Raw genomic sequence first — 17,981 nt, 5'->3', positions numbered from 1 at the left:
GAAGAAGCGGAGAAGGAGGAGAAGGAGAAGTAGAAAGAGAAACTACTTCTTTTTTCTTTACCTTTTCGAACTCGCAGAACTCGAGCTGTCTTCTGAGCGTTTCGAGATAATTGAGAGCGTTGATGTAGTTGAGGGCGTAGCGGTGGTAGGCCTGGCAGAGCATCGTTGCCTTGCTCCCCTGTCCAGGAGAACAGTAGGTCTTTGTATTAACTGGGTTCTCCTTCCACAAACTTAATACAAAATGCCAGTAATGATGTTGATGATGATATGGTTTAACGTCACACACTCCCCCCTATCGGGAGGCTAGAACGGTGCCCCTCACAGAGGCCTTTGTAGCGTGAAATTTAATGAACCATGCCTTTGGTTCAACTTCACTGGTGGCAGGATTCGAACCGCCCTCACCTCGACCTTCGCCGCAAGTAACGACGCCTTAATCCGCTCAGCCAGCGAGCTTCCATATATTTAGATAAATAACAGCAATGGTCTGAAAATTGGCTAATGAAATTTAACACAAGTAAATGCAAGGTAATGCACATAGGTAAAAATAACAGTAAGTACGATTACAAGTTATTTGGAAATTCGTTAACAAAAGTGGATAGTGAAAAAGATCTCGGCGTATTTATCAGTAACGACCTCAAATCATCCAAGCAGTGTATTTCAGCCTCTGAGAAAGCAAATAAGATTCTAGGACTGATTGCGTGATCTTTTGATTTCAAAAGTCCATCTCTCATTAACAAGCTATATAAATCGTTAGTTCGTCCACATTTGGAATATGCTGTTTCCGTATGGTCACCGAATCTCATTAAAGACATTGACAGACTGGAAAAAGTACAACGGTGAGCCACAAAACTGATTCCAAATATCAAAAATAAATCATACGAAAATCGACTAAAACATATGAATCTGTTTTCCCTAAAAAAGCGTAGACTCAGAGGTGACTTGATACAGGTCTTTAAAATTCCAAAGGGAATTGACAACATCAAAAGTGACCAAATTTTTACATTGAATGAGAATCAGACAAGAAACAATGGTCTCAAACTGTCCGGAAATAGATTCAATTTGGAAGTAGGTAGAAACAACTTTGCCAACCGTGTAGTTAATGAATGGAATAAACTTCCTGCACAGGTAGTGCAATGTAGTTCAGTTCGAAGCTTTAAGAATCATTTAGATAAATACCTAAGTAAGATGCTGTAATGATTATAATTTATCTTATATTATTTGTTTTTGTTTTGTTATCATTTGTCTGTCTGATTTTCATTTATTATTAGTTATATGTCAATTTATTATTATTTACTATTTACCTGTTTGTTTATTATTTAACTATACCTATGCATTTATTTATGTATTTTATTTGTTATCTATATTATCATAGTTTTTATTTATTATTTTATTATTAATATGATTTTTTTTCTCGCATCCGACCTAGATATGGATCAAAAGGTCTCCTGTCGGCATGCTCCGCCTTTGTAATCCTTTTGTAATATATACATATATACACATATATATATATACATATACACATATATACACATACATATACATACATACATACACATATATATATCTATATGATTTCCGACACAACACTAGACTTGTAAAAAGTAACTTTTTATATATCTTGTTTTGTATTCCAGTTGATGCACAGACCTTTAAACTTTCATAATCTATTTTTTCAACGCTGAAACCGTCATACACTCAGCAAAAACCTACGCCAGAAAACTTTAAGAGAAACTAGAGAAATTCCTCTAAACCAGCAAGTGGAAGATCCTTCATCCCCTCCTTAACCTTGTGGCAGTTCATTCCCCTTATCCTTGATGTCGCCAGTCTATTTCATTCATTTTCATGGCACCCGGAGGTTGAGGCCAAGAAAGGGCGCTTTGTACAGTCTTCTTGCGCCTCCTCCCCCATCGCCCCAACCACCTCCACCACCTTCCTCTCCTCTCCCCGCCCCCCACACACACACATTTCGTCCTTCTGGATTGGGCATTTCCAGACTAACTCTCAGCGGGGAACCCTCAAGTTGTAATGACCTTATTTGGAACAGATCAGCTTCCTGAAGATGTGGACTACGCTTCACAGAACCTCAGTCAAGGAGGATATATAGCAAGGAGAGCGCGTAAGCATAAACACACACACACACACACACATACACACACACACATACACACACACACACACACACACACACACACACACACACACACACACACACACACACACACACACACACACACACACACACACACACACACACACACACACATACACACACACACACATACACACAGAAAGAGATATTTATTGTGAAAGATCGATATCGGACACAGCACCTCAAATATAAGCAACTGAAGCTTTGGCATCCTTTCTCGACAAGTACCTCTGGGTCCAACCTGGCGGCAGACGATTCTACTCGGCCCAGTGGCACTCGAGAGATGGTCAAGAGCGCCAGACTATGTTGGCCTGAAATCAGTGCCAACCTTTGGCACTTGGCTCAGAAGTGGTATGTTCTTTGTTCTGTTCTTCATTCCAGGATGAACAACAGTACCCGGGAAGTGTTCTTCACGCTCCCCAACATTCAATTCTCTTCATGTTCTCTGACCCAAAAGAGAAAGTGAACAGAGGTACGCCAAGGGAAAGAGAACTTCTGGCGTCTCTTTTGTTGCAGTGACTCACTCCCCAGCTTCCTGGCACAGTGCCCACCCCCCACCCCCACCTCACATCAAAACTCACTCGCCCGTGAGGGAATCCCTTGATTCCTAAGCAGGATCTATGAATCTCACGGGAATTACGGCATGCAGTGAGCATCTCACGCCGCTCCTTACTCTCTCGAAGACCTCTCACTTATCCTCCTGGAGGCGGAGGAGGGAGGAAGGGGGCATTCCCCCCCCAGCCTTATTTGGACACCCCCCCCCCGGCCTCTAACAACTAACACACCTAAACAAGCCTACTTCAATCTCTCCTCTGCGACCTTACGACCTCGATACGATACTACTGCCCCTCCCCTCCCCTCCCCTCTCCCCTCCCTACAAAGTATAGAAGCGCTGGTGATCACTGACAGACACTTTGTAGCCACAGTCAACAAGGAACGGAGCCCCGTTACCTTCTGGAAGAGGTTGACAAGGACCTTGGTGGTGTCGAGTTGTCCTCCGAAGCCCTGGTGCTTCTCCAGCAGGGTGATGAACTCCTTGCAGAAGGCGTACGTGACCTGAAGGCGGCCAAGGAAGCGGGAAAAAGAAATATATATTACTGTGTGGGCGAGTGTGATTACGTGTGAATAAACGTGGTCACTGTGCGTGTGGTTGTGTACGTGTGTGTGTGTGTGTGTGTACGTGTGTGTGTATGTGTACGTGTGTGTGTGTGTGTGTGTGTGTGTGTGTGTGTGTGTGTGTGTGTGTGTGTGTGTGTGTGTGTGTGTGTGTGTGTGTGTGTGTGTGTGTGTGCGCGTGTATATTATATGCTTATGTTTCGAGTGCATATAATCAACCTTTTGTCATTAAAAATACTTGCGACGGAAATAGAAATAAGCCTTTTTGAATACTAGACTTTTAGTCGTCACACAGAATTAAAGAATTGTGTTTTAAAAGATGCGAGACACAAGGAAGGGGAGAGCGAGAGCGAGAGCGAGAGAGAGAGAGAGAGAGAGAGAGAGAGAGAGAGAGAGAGAGAGAGAGAGAGAGAGAGAGAGAGAGAGAGAGAGAGAGAGAGAGAGAGAGAGAGAGAGAGAGAGAGAGAGAGAGAGAGAGAGAGAGAGAGAGAGAGAGAGAGAGAGAGAGAGAGAGAGAGAGAGAGAGAGAGAGAGAGTATACAGTACATCACATGAAAATTATATCCTTTACTTGAAGGCACATGTTTGACATACTCCATTTTTAGTGACATATAATGGGAACACGACATTAAAAAGATGTTTAGGTTCACTAAATGATCCACTAACTGAGGACCTCAGAGAAGGATCCGAGGACGACCTCTGGAGGAGGAACTTACGCAACAGAGCTCGTCGAGGTTCCCGAAGAGAAGCTCCGGCTCCGCGAACATCGCGTAGCCGTCCACCTGGATCTTCTTCAGGGGTTCCATGTACACCTGCAGGAGGGAGAGAGAGAGCGCAGGGTGAGCGACGGGTTCGAGTTCGAGTACATCGTAGGAGGGCGTGAGTCATCGTTGTCGTCGTCGTCGTTGTCGTCGTCGCTGTTGTTGTTGTCGTTGTCATTATCGTTGTCATCATCGTCATCGTCGTCGTCGTCGTCGTCATCGTTGGTAATAGGGAGGGAGGGAGGGAGGGAGGGAGGGAGGGAGGGAGGGAGTGTCTGTAAGGCAAGGGAGGGGACAGACAGGATTGATGGATCAGTGGGAGTAAAAGGAAGGATGTTGGAGGGAGTGGAGGAGGGTAAGCGGGAGTGGAGTCCACAAATGGATAATGAGGGGAGGGGAGGGGAGGGAAGAGGAGGGGAGGGGAGGGGAGGGGAGAGGAGGGGAGGGGAGGGGTGGGGGAGGGGAGGGGTTACCTGGTGTATTACAGGTGAGCAAAAGACTTTTCTCGCTAAACAAAAGGACCAAAAGATGAAAAGAAAGACCTGAGATTAATAGATAGTGAGAGAAATGTGAAAGGACATTGTTGGCTGGCCTCTGCTTCGCTGTAATGCCTGTAATGATTTCCCAGGAGAAGAAAAAAATATGAAAATATAATAAAGTCTGCTAATGTTAACTCACTAAACCAGAGAGAGAGAGAGAGAGAGAGAGAGAGAGAGAGAGAGAGAGAGAGAGAGAGAGAGAGAGAGAGAGAGAGAGAGAGAGAGAGAGAGAGAGAGAGAGAGAGAGAGAGAGAGAGAGAGAGAGAGAGAGAGAGAGAGAGAGAGAGAGAGAGAGAGGAGAGAGAGAGAGGTATGGATGGGTTCTATGAGTTGCATAAAATCGTCTAACATTAGCCATAATAAAATCCTTGAAGTGAGGCACATGCCCAGGAGGGTTACCTAATCGAGATGCTTGTATCTGATCGTCTAACATGGGTTAAATGACTAACAAAGATGGCTTCACCCTTAATGGAGAAACACCCTCCCCCTAGGTAGACGGGTACATCGTTTAAGGGCAAATAAATCCCTGGAGACACAAATTATAATTATTATTAATTAACAATGATCTGTGAATGCTCCGTCTAGGAGACACACAGGATACAGACTGCCCGTCGTGCGGGCTGCGTCCGACACAGAAATGCTTGGGTTTGCAATTCTCGTAGGTTACCACCTTGGATGCTCACGTTAAACAAGGATAAAAGGGGCTCCTCCTTGGAGCTTGCCTGGGGTGTGTGTCATACTTGGGTATGGGGAAGAAGGGTGAGCGCGGCTATTTGCGTTTTGGCCTCATTCGCTGACTGATTGGTCCATCTATCCATCCATTCACTGAATGTCAGATGAAAGAGATCGGGGCGAGTTGGACTCGAGACAAGGGAAATTCAACCCTACTGCTTCTGGCCATTAAGGTGAGATTAGCCTGATTTAAGGGTTTTATCCTGGCACAGTGATGGCCGATTTTTGATAAACGTTGGTGCCAAATGGCACGAAGTTGGCACTCTTCATGGCTCTGGTCTTGCCAAGGATCCCCCCCCCCCCGTTTATATGTGACAAAAGTGTCATGATTTTTCAATTTGCGCGAGCTGCTGCCCACTGCTGTTTACAATTTCCCTAAACCTGTACGACCTGCCACGGGGGACACGAAGATCGCCCTTATGTACCCTTGGTCCTAGGGGCGATTCTCCCGTGCGTCGTGTCGGCCTTTCTAATGCGGGATGATACGTACAAGCGCATATAATTAGCTTTCCGTTTTTCTCTCTCCGCTCTTTTTTTCCCCTCTCTTCTTTCTCCCCTCCTCGCCTTTTTTTTTTTTTTTTTTTTTTTTTTTTTTTTTTTCAGATAAGAATAGATCTTAAATGAGGCCAAGCTGGAACGCCACGTAGTCTCTCCAATGATTCTGCGACCTTCTTCTGGGGGAGGGGGGGGAAGCTGCCGGGTTTCTGGGGGGATGGTTTCTGGGACTCTGTGGAAGTTCTGACCGGTGGTGAGGAAAGATGGCCAATCATTGCCAGTACCTCTTTGGAAGATGAAGAATATATATATATATATACATATATATATATATATATATATATATATATATATATATATATATATATATATACACACATACATATATATGCATATACATATATATATATATATATATATATATATATATATATTATCAGATTATGTAGTTCATTATTTGGAAATGGTGATAACAACCATTAGGAATCAGTTAAAAAGAATAGGTTATCCTGATTTGTTTTTAAATAAAGCCCTAAGTACAGCCAAAATTAGTCACCATGGATACACTTCCCATCCCACTAAGAATTTCGATTGGGACAAAAATTGTATCAAATTGCCTTATAATACGTCCATAAATGATTGTTCACAATTTCTGCCAAAGGAAGACATAAACTTTGTATTTAGTTATCCCAATAACCTGCTAAAGAATATAATTAATCGGAGTTGAATGGGTTAATGTACACCAAAGAGCTACAGAAGAAATAAATCAAGGTGTTTATAAACTTTCATGCTCGGATTGTAATAAGGTATATTGGGGACAAACAGGTAGAGATTTACACACTACAATGAAAGAACACAAGAACTCAGTTAGATACGCACAACAAAATTCCGCTGTTTTCCAACACGTAGACAAGGAAGGCCAATGTATGGATTGGAATAAGGCAAAAAAATATTTTTAACTCAAAGTGCAGTTTCAAAAGGAGAAATATAGAATCTTTCTTGATTAAACAATTTCCTAATTTTGATATCTCAAATGGACAATGGTCACCAGACTGTATTACTCACTGGGCAGTCCATAAAATATTACCATCTTTGGTGAAGGCGGGTGATTTGCCACGCAAAGCATTAGACACCACTTGAGCCCTGCCCACGTTCCTTCTCTTTCTCTGTATATTAGACATGTATTTTTCTCCACTACTCTGTATTCCACTGAAGAAGATCAAAGTCCGTGATCGAAATATATGAATATCGTCTATTTCATTTCTTCTTATCCAACACATTGGGTTCTTGTTGAAATTTACAAATGTGTTACATTACTTTGTAGCTATACATACATACATACATACATACATATATATATATATATATATATATATATATATATGTATATTATATATATATATATATATATTATATATATACATATATATATGTATACACGATAAAGAATAGTGTATAAAAGAAAATACATAAAATTAAATAAAGAAACAGATAAAGAAGTAAATACTTGGCATAAGCAAAGAAAAACATAAGCAAATATATAAGTAATAAAGTGAATATAACCATATAGAGGTCCACGTGTAATATATAAATGAGTCAATATATCAAATCAACAAGTAGATGACTAGAAAAAGAATAAAACAAGTTCAATTAATTTTTGATTTTGAATCTTGATGACTATTCCATTTTTGATGTCGTCAGTCGATTATATTAATTTCTGTGGTCCTTCTCCACTTCCCCCTCCCTCTCCACTTCCCCTTTCATTTTCTCCCTTCTCTCCACTTCCCCTTCCCTCTCCACCTCCCCCTCCCCTCCACTTCCCCCGTCCCCCTCCACTTCCCCCTCCCTCTCCACTTCCCCTTTCATTTTCTCCCTTCTCTCCACTTCCCCCTTCCCTCTCCACTTCCCCCTCCTTCACTTCCCTTTCCCCCTCCACTTCCCCCTCCCCTACCCCCTCCCCCTCCCCATGCACTTCCTTCTACCCCTCCACTTCCCCCTTCACTTCCCTCTTCCCCTCCACTGATCAATTGACTTAACTTCTCCACAAACATTTTGTTGTGGTTTGTTGTTGCTGATGTTGTTGTTTTTACGTAAGTTTAGGTCGTTTGGGTTTGTTCATCCTCACCCTCACCCCACCTCTCTCTCTCTCTCTCTCTCTCTCTCTCTCTCTCTCTCTCTTTTTCTCTCTCACACTTTTTGCACCTTTAGGAGTCAAGATGAAAAGAGAAGAGAAGGGTCTATGGAAAAACAAGAGAAAGAGAAGAAAAAAAAAGAAAAAGAAAAAGGAAGAAACGAAAAGGAAACGTGAAAAAACGTAGAATACGAAAAGATGAATGAATGAAAAAGAAAAAGAAAAGAACGAAGTTAGTTACCATTGTGAGCTCAGACTAAAGCTATATTCTTTCTTTGGTTTCTTAACGATTAACTTTCAAATCTCAACAAGAAATTGAACAAAAAATTATTAACACTCCGTAACAAAACGAATATTGGAAATATGTGATATATATATATTATATATATAATATATATATATATATATATATACAAAGTACAACAGTGCAAGATTTGTGCGTAGACTTTCGTTACACGTAAGTATTGTAATTTTCTTACCTATATTACCCCTCACTAACATGTAGTCAAAGAGAGAGAGAGAGAGAGAGAGAGAGAGAGAGAGAGAGAGAGAGAGAGAGAGAGAGAGAGAGAGAGAGAGAGAGAGAGAGAGAGAGAGAGAGAGAGAGAGAGAGAGAGAAAGAGAGATTAGGGGAAAATGTCAAGGCTGAAATTCTATGAAAAGAAATGAAGAGGCATATTATTAACTTCAGATTCTTTACTCAGTCCTGAGAAAACACAATAAACACCAATTTGCGAAGCTTAGGCCGTGTCTTCGTTACAGTTGGGAAACTCTCCCCGGAAGGACTATATGACGTCACTCCTAAGCTCCACCCCTCCCCGCACGTTAACTGGGATATGTATACTTATGTTGTGGATACCACCGCTCAGCGATATCACGTAATATCTAAGCTCCGCCCTCTCCCTGCATGTTCACGGGGATTTGTATTCTTGAGGTATGAATACCACCGGACAGCGATATGACGTCATTTCTATGCTCCACCCACTTCTCCGAACGTTAACAGGATTTTGCATACTTAAGCTATGAATACCACCGCATAGCGACAATACGACGTTAACCAAAGCTCCGCCCCTTCCCAGCACATTAATAGGGATTTATATACTTAAGGTTGCTGTACAGAGACATGACGTCACCTTTCTAAGCTCCGCCCCCTTCGCAGCACGTTAACAGGGATCTGTATACTTAAGCTATGGATACTGCCGCACAACGACGATATGACGTCACATTCTTAAGCTCCGCCCCTTTCTCAGCACGTTGATAGAGCATTGTATACTTAAACTTTCAATAGCACCACATAGCAACGTGCTCTCTCTCTCTCTCTCTCTCTTTTTCTCTCTCTCGCTATACACAGAGCTCGCACACCTGATTCCCGACAATTAAAAGAGGAGCATAAAAACATAACGACAGAGAGCGAGCTGGTATATATGGGACACTTCATCAATAGAGAATGGGACAGCAAGCAAGCATTCACATTTCTTTTTTTTTTCAGTGCGAAGGCCGTCAGAGAGGATGGTCTCCCGACCACCCACTTATAATGTCCTTCATCACGTCCACCCGGGGGTGAAACCTCAAAGGGCTGGCACTCGATTCCCGGACGAACGCCAAGAGATCTCTATCTCTAATGTTGAGAGAGAGAGAGAGAGAGAGAGAGAGAGAGAGAGAGAGAGAGAGAGAGAGAGAGAGAGAGAGAGAGAGAGAGAGAGAGAGAGAGAGAGAGAGAGAGAGAGAGACAGAGAGAGAGAGAGAGAGAGAGAGAGTGAGAGAGAGAGAGAGAAAGAGAGAGAGAGAGGAGAGAGAGAGGGAGGAGAGAGAGAGAGAGAGAGAGAGAGAGAGAGAGAGAGAGAGAGAGAGAGAGAGAGAGAGAGCTTTCCTACCTGGAGACGGAGGATGAGGGGGAGAGGCGGGGGTGGTTAAGTTTGTCTCCAGATTATGCGCGGGCAGACCAAGGACGATTTTCATCGTCTTTGAGGACTTTTGTCGGCGGATCGTGCGTCCGCTCTCTCTCTCTCCCACTCTCTCGCTCTCTCTCTCTCTCTCTCCCTTTATCCTCCGGTGAAAGAGATAGAGGCGCGTCCCCGGGATTACCAGCCAACTGGTCCGGATTACGAGCGATATCGGGGAAACAAACCCGATTTCATTTGTTGAAACCCAGAAAAGAAAAATTGCGAGCGCACAGGCACACAGGCACACACACACACACACAAACACACACAAACACATACACACACACACACATACACACACACACACACACATACACACACACACACACACACACACACACACACACACACACACACACACACACACACACACACACACACACACACACACACACACACACACACAAACATACACACACACACACACACACACACACACACACATTCGCGCGCGCGCGCACAGACGTACACACACACACACACACACACACACACACACACACACACACACACACACACACACACACACACACACACACACACACACACACACACACACACACACACACACAGACGTACACACACAAGGACATATGTATTTGTCTCTTTCTCTCTCACTCTCTTTCTGTGTATGTGTGTGTGTGTGTGTGTGTGTACGTGTGTACGCGTATGTGTACACGCGTGTACGTATGGATGTACGTGAGCGTGTCTGAATATCTTTGTACGCAAATCCTTACTAATGTGTCCGTAAAGCTTTGTACGGATAACGCACATGTGAACAGAATCAAGATCTTCAGGGATTCACAAAATTTCGTTCACTTCCATAGAGTAATTCATTGGTAAAGACGAAACATTCTGCAACACCCTTACGAACCGTGTGGCACTTTCCCTTTCATTTCGACTGCCGCCAGGCGATTTTATTCATCTCTCTGTGAAGTATATCATTGGCCATAGCCAGCGCTTCTATTCAATCTTGGAGATAGAAGTGGAGTCAGGTAGAGATTGAAGGAGGACAGGAAGAGGAAAGGAGGAATAGTTAATTGTGACCACGATTTCTCTTATTTATCTATTTGTTTGTTTGTTTGTTCATTCATTTATTCATATATTCATTCATGTACTTATTTTAATTAATTTATTGGTTTATTTTTATCTTATTTATCTATGTATATATCTTTAAATTAAGTTATCGATTTATCTTTCATTTTCTTATGTTTAGTCTATTTATGTATCTATTTATTTATTTGTTTATTTATTTACTTACTAGCCAAATTACCCGCGCGTTGCTGCAAGTTGGTGAATAATCCCTAACCTAACCATACCCCACCTAACTTTAACCCTTAACCCTAACCGATTTTTTTTTTGGGGGGGGAATGAGATATAACTTTAAACACTCTCCTTCCCAGGTTCCCCACCCCATTCGAAGGCTGGGAAACCCTAGTTTGAAAGTACATGCATACACAAACACAAATATCATATGTACACATTCTTTTGTGTGCGTGTGTATGTGCATGTGTGTGTGTGTATTGACAATAAATGTCTACAGCTAAAAGGTGAAGAAATGTATCTCGTTTATTTATCTTCAGAATATATATGGTTATAGGGGTTTATCTGTAAAAACCTAGGAGTTTGGAAATAATAAATTTCCGCCCGCACTAGAATTTAATGAAAATAACCAATATTTCAACATTTGGTAAATTTATACAATAATTTTACATTTACATGCTTTCTTCTTACAAAAGCTATCATGGTTTGTGGCAACATTAATTTCACAAATACAAATAATATTTATGAACACATACAATGGTTTGTTTAATCATAGTAATTTTTGTTACAAAATGCCAATTCTATTAAAGGGAGACTACAGTAGTGGCGTGTTATCCAACCATACCCCTTTAACCCTTAACCTAGCCAATATAATGTTTTTTTGGAGATGAAATATAGTCATCCAAGTACCTGGAGTGATAGGGTATCAGAATATATATGGTTATGGGGGTCTATCTCCAAAACCCTGGGAGGAGTTCGTGTACAAACAAATAAACAAATAAACAGACAGAGAGAAGTTACTACTTTATTATAGTAGATTTAGTTTAGTCTCCAGTCATCAAAAGACTGCTGCGTGACTCTGGGCCGCGTCGGAACACCTCCCTCCCGAGGAACCTCATCACGACTTGCTGTCGCGCACTTCGGAAGGAGCAGGAGACGGTGCCGAGGTCCACCTTCAACCAGCCGGCCGGCTCCCCCTCGAACAGGTTCTAAGCCACTCGAGTCGCTAGCTAAGGACGTGACTCAGGTCTGAGGGGAAATCAAGGTCTCGGCCTCGAGAGGGCTCGGCCTCGAGAGGTTGTCCATGTCAGCGTTATCATCTACTTCCCACTCGAAGAGGCCACGAGGGACACTCTTCTCATCAAAACGCCTTGATTGGCAATCCACCGATACACCTGTTGAATGCCAACCCCCTCCCAAGGGAGGGGGGAGAGTGGGAGGTGGGAGAGTGGGAGGTGGGAGAGTGGGAGATGGGAGAGTGGGAGGAGGGAGGGAGAGGGGGAAGAGGGAGGGAAGGGAGAGGGAGAAGGAAAAGGGGAGGGGGAAAGTAAAGGGGAGGGCGAAGGTAAAGGGGGATGGGGAGGGAAAGGGGCAGGGGGAAGGGGAGAAGAGGGGGAGGTGGAGGGAGAGGGGGATGGGGGAGGGGGAGGGAGAGGGGGATGGGGAGGGGGAGGGAGAGGGGGATGGGGAGGGGGAGGGAGAGGGGGATGGGAAGGGGTGGGGGAGAGGTGGAGGGAGAAGGGGATGGGGAGGGGGAGGGGAGAGGGAGGGGAGAAGGAATGGGGAGGGGAGGGAGAGGGAGGGGAAGGGGGAGATGGGGAGGGGAGGGGGAGGGAGAAGGAGGGGAAGGGGGAGATGGGGAGGGGTTGTTCGAATAGGGGTAAGGGAAGAACCCGCATTTTATTGTCACAGTTTTGTTAGAAACATCAGCCTGTTTTATGTGCTGTAGTCGAGATACCCCCTCAGCTTCCTCATGTGTATCAAGGGAGCGGGAACCAGTACTTAAAAATAGAGTTTTTTTTGCAAGTTTTTGTATTTTTACAAGCCCTCATTTGTACTGTCCTTCTTAAATCTCTCCACTTTTATCTACACTAAAACTTCGTTATCTTTGGCGTGACACTATTCCCAAGGATAGTAGCACTGCTGGTAAAAAAAAAAAAAAAAAAAAAAAAAATATATATATATATATATATATGCACACACACAAGATAATAATAATAATAATAATAATGATAATAATAATAATAATAATGATAACAATAATAATGATGATAATGATAATTATAATGATAATAATAATGATAATAATAATAATAATAATAATAATAATAATAATAATAATAATAATAATAATAATAATAATAATAATAATAATAATAATAATAATAATAATAATAATAATAATAATAATAATAATAATAATAATAATAATAATAATAATAATAACAATAATAATAAAAGATAATAACAACAGTAATAATAACAACAATGATGAACAAAATTTCAGTTGGACCCATTCGACTAAGAAAATCGCCTTAACCAGCCATCCACTTCCACCAAACCCTCTTATCCTGCTCCACAATCGCAGGACTTCCCGCATAGGAACTCCTTGTTACACCTTTATCCAGATTACAGCTGAGCCTTCATCTTCTTCAAGCGTATTCTCCTCTTTCCCTTACGAAAATTTTAAATAAGATTAAATAAGAATAGAATTAACAATAGAAAATTAAAAGATGAAGACAATAATAGAATAGAATAGGAGATAAAATTAGATAAAACAATATTGAAATATTAAATGAATGAATCAATAGATAAATAAATAGATCTATCTATATACAAAATGGCTCTTCCCCTTTATAGGGAAAGGAGCAGGAAGTAAATCAAATAGACAAATAAAATAAATAAATAAAATCAATATGCCTTGCATGCATAAAGTTTACATATACAGCTAAACCCTAACTATATGGATCGGGATGTCAGGTGGTAATGGAAATGGAACTGCCTAGTGTAGGCCTTAGGGTCTCTTGCACTCTACTTCATTTTATGTTCTCCCGGTTACTATTTACCATGATCAGACGTTGTTTTCAGACTCGAACCTTCCATCGCCTCCGACCACCCATCACGTCTACATTTTACGAACTCAACCCCAACCTACGTCACTCTGCCCCCAACCCAACCCAGCCCACACCTGGTCTTCTACCACCTCCAGGGTGAAGTTGATCAACCCTACCCATCAACCCCCCACCCCCAGGTGTCTTTGTTTCTCGACTATCCCCTTCTCTCCTCCCCTCTCCAGCTCCTCATCCTTCTACTTTAGCACCCCACCATCCAAAGTGTTGTCCACCCCCCATCCGTGCCCTCCCCTGAGACTTCTAAACCTCTATTTCCCCCCCCCCCGCCGCATCCCCTACAAATACGACTTATGCTTTACATAGAAAACGAGGAAACTCCCATGGGGTAGTGGGGGGGGGAGGAGAGAGTTGGGAAGGGGGGAGTTGGGGAGGGAGGAGTTGGGGTGACTTCGTTGAGAAGAGGAACCCACAACAACACCGGGTGAACCGAGCTTCCTTCCCCCCCCCTCACCCACTCCCATCTGAAGAAACTGCAGAGACCATAAGGCCTACACTGGGCAGTTCCATGTGGCTTAACACCGTCATCCCTATACATAAAGTTATGTCACCTTCTCTTAAAACAACCAATTATAGTTTCAGCGCTCACTAACTGGTTACTAAGTCTACTCCCCTTGTTAACCACTCTGTAGGTAAACCAGTTCCTGCCTTCTTAATCCCCTTGTGACCTTCCCTGTGGCTTCGTGCCTGTAGAAGCGCTGTAGTGAACTTCTTGGCCCTGTAGACTACAACAGGCTGTACCTGAAGGTACACGGACTCTGCTCAATATCCAACGTCATCGGTGGTTCTTAGGGGCAAACTACTCAGTGACATTATGTTCTTCTGTTTAGTGTACGGACAAGATGAACCCAGTAGGATTCGAACCGATGATCTCCTGAACAGGAACTCATTGTTTTACCTACGGGCTAGTGCATCTCCTCAATTCTTATTTTTTTCGCACGAATAAAATCGTTTGGTCTTCGTCGAATCAAGACCTTTGAAATACGGAAGAGTGTTGAAGGAAAAAAAAAAAAAAAAAAAATATATATATATATATATATATATATATATATATGTATATATATATATATATATATATATGTATATATATATATATATATATATATATATATATATATATATATCCCCCTTCCATGCCCGTTGGTCCTTTTATTTATTTAGGCTGTCGCCTAGTGATTTTATTCGTCTGTACAGCAACTTTTTTTATAGGGAAACAGGGGAAAGAGCTCCTGTCAATTAATGTTTGGTAAACATTTGCTTTCCAACCCATGATTCCTGGCGAAATTAATCGTTTGTTTTTATGGCGCGCGTCTGTTTGGGCCCATCGATTTGTTGTTTTTGTGTCATACACAGGGTGACCCAAAAGTCACTGAAAGGGGTTGCAATTTGAGATAATTTCTTCATTAATAGGCCTTAGGCCCAATACATCGTTCCAGCAAGAGAGATAATACAGTTGCTGAGGCCATGTTTTCATATTGTATTGAAAAAAAAAAGAATTTATAACAATAAGGCAGTTATTAGACATCGAGAACCCTCACTGGCTTTTGGAGCACCCTGTATAGGCCTATTATTGTGAGGTCAATCCACCTTCCTTTTTGGGAAAGATATATATTGGGGGAAGGTCGGGATACAGAAGTTTGTGTTTAAGTGCCCTTAATTACTACATGGTCATAAATTGGTAAAAACGTGAAGGGGGAAGAAGAGAGGGAGAGAGAGAGAGAGAGAGAGAGAGAGAGAGAGAGAGAGAGAGAGAGAGAGAGAGAGAGAGAGAGAGAGAGAGAGAGAGAGAGAGAGAGAGAGAGAGAGAGAGAGAGAATGAGAGATAGATAAAGAGGGAGAGAGAGAGATAGATAAAGAGGGAGAGAGAGAAGGAGAGGGAGAGAGAGAGATAGATAAAGAGGGAGAGAGAGAAGGAGAGTGAGGAAGAGAAAGAGAGAAGAGAGAGAGAGAGAGAGAGAGAGAGAGAGAGAGAGAGAGAGAGAGAGAGAGAGAGAGAGAGAGAGAGAGAGAGAGAAAGAGAGAGAGAGGAGGGAGGAGACAGAGAGAGAGGGGGAGGGAGAAGGAGAGAGAGAAGGATATATATATATATATATATATATATATATATATAAATATATATATATATATATATATATATATATATATATATATATATAGAGAGAGAGAGAGAGAGAGAGAGAGGGAAGGAAAAGGAAAGAGAGAGAGAGAGAGAGAAGGACAGGGAGAGAGAGAAGAAAAAGAGAGAGGGAAGCAGAGAAAAGCGAAGGGAAAGAGAATAAGATGTCTTATACATTGCCCATAAACAATGGTGATTTTGTTTTCGATGATTTTTAATTGAAAATGATATATTTAGGAAAAGCAAATTACTTAAGAGAGAAGAAAATGTTAGAGATATTATTTGAATGTGGTTAAGTATAATTTGTAGGCAGGAATATCAGGACGCTATATATTTTTACTCGAGATATGCATTTGCGATGAATTATGCAAATATTCCTTATTATTTTGAAAAAGTAAACAAATAAATAAATAAAAACAAACTCCTTCCATACCCTGTGCCCCTTTTCATTTTTATTCTAGTTGCCGTCAGGCGATTTTATTAAGTTATGTGGCACCGTCTCGGAAAGGGTGAGGCTTTGATAACCATGCTATTAAACCTGTCACCAGCAATGACTGTTTAATTAAACCGATTCGATTTTCTAACTTTTGTCCGTAAACTCTGACAGTAATCTTCCATAGTCAAACAGTTGGTGGGATTCTACCATCTAAATGAAGAAAGTTTTTGAAAATCTCAGCAAAAAGATATACGTTGTTCCAAATATATGACCTACAAGGAAAATATAATTCTGTTTTTTTATGAAGTATATACATTCGTGGTTTGTATGGATTTGTATATATACATATATATATATACATTATATATATATATATATATATATATATATATATATATATATATACATATATATATATATATATATATATCAGGATGTGTAGTGTGGGGAATGGGCCGACACTCTGCCTCCAGACGAGGGACCAGGACCCTTTCGTTTCCATCTTCAACTTTATTTACTCCGTCTTTACTACATTTTTTCAATAAATCTAGTCCATAGCATACCATATACCAAAGGCTTTTCCCCTCTTATAAGGGAGGTAGCCAAAAAACAAAGGCATAAAAACCATTCCCACCCATTCCATCCCTATCACTTTCTACTCCCCTCCACCCCCTCGCTCTCTCTTTTCCTAGCTCCTCCTGGATGACGGGTCATACCTGCATCTCGTCCACTGCCCTGGGTCAGAAGCAGTGTCGCAAGAGTAAATACAATTAGTTATTTTGTGGACAGATTCTTCCGGCTTTTTCAAATCAAGCGTATCTGGACCGTAGAGTTATTGAAAATATATATTATTGTGATAATTTCTATGACAGTCGCATGTAGGATTCGAACCTACTACTTTCAGCCACCAGTAAGATTACCTTCAAAGAGCATTAACTCATTCTTACGGGTGGCCGAAAGCATTGGGTTCGAATCCTGCACGCGACTGTCATAAAAATTATCAGATTAATGTCGCTGTCACTGGCGAATTTCTCTCATATATTATTGTGTCATTCCTTATTTTTCACGCCAGGCAATAAATTTTGTTTTTTCCTGTCTGCCGCTGATCAATTTTATTCAATCTGTTGATTGATGAGGACTTTTTTCTCCAACAACTGTGAACACACGCACTCTTTCGTTTGCAAGTTGATCCGCCCCCGTTGCGGCAAATGACGCTTGTTCTCGAAGCAACTTCGTAATTGCGAAAACTCCAGGTGGGCCGATTGCTCTGGTTTACCGGCGCTTCTATGCAGTTGGTATTCAACAGCTTGTCTGCGTAGCGAGTTGGTACCACACGAAAGGTTGAAGTGGACTGATGTTGGTGGGAAATCGAGGGATGGACTGGGAAGAAA

The 17,981-nt window shown here is 41.8% G+C and overlaps 1 protein-coding gene across 5 annotated transcripts in view; it reads right to left on the bottom strand.

Annotated features, from left to right (window-relative positions):
- The window catches only part of LOC143026440 (uncharacterized), a 1,178,515-nt gene that overhangs the window by 11,054 nt on the left and 1,149,480 nt on the right, over positions 1-17,981 (bottom strand). For all 5 annotated transcript variants that reach the window (XM_076186831.1, XM_076186862.1, XM_076186854.1 and 2 more), the window contains 3 exons: positions 3,982-4,077; positions 3,101-3,205; positions 62-178 (listed from right to left, as the gene is read on the bottom strand). In XM_076186831.1, the coding sequence (XP_076042946.1) occupies positions 62-178; positions 3,101-3,205; positions 3,982-4,077 (318 nt within the window). The remainder of the gene's footprint in view (positions 1-61; positions 179-3,100; positions 3,206-3,981; positions 4,078-17,981) is intronic.

This window comes from Oratosquilla oratoria, chromosome 1 (genome assembly GCF_046742065.1).
Source record: "Oratosquilla oratoria isolate Oo_2021 chromosome 1, ASM4674206v1, whole genome shotgun sequence".
Taxonomy (NCBI): Eukaryota; Metazoa; Arthropoda; class Malacostraca; order Stomatopoda; family Squillidae; genus Oratosquilla; species Oratosquilla oratoria.
Note: the sequence above shows the minus strand (reverse complement) of the source record. Positions and strands in the feature narration are given on the sequence as shown.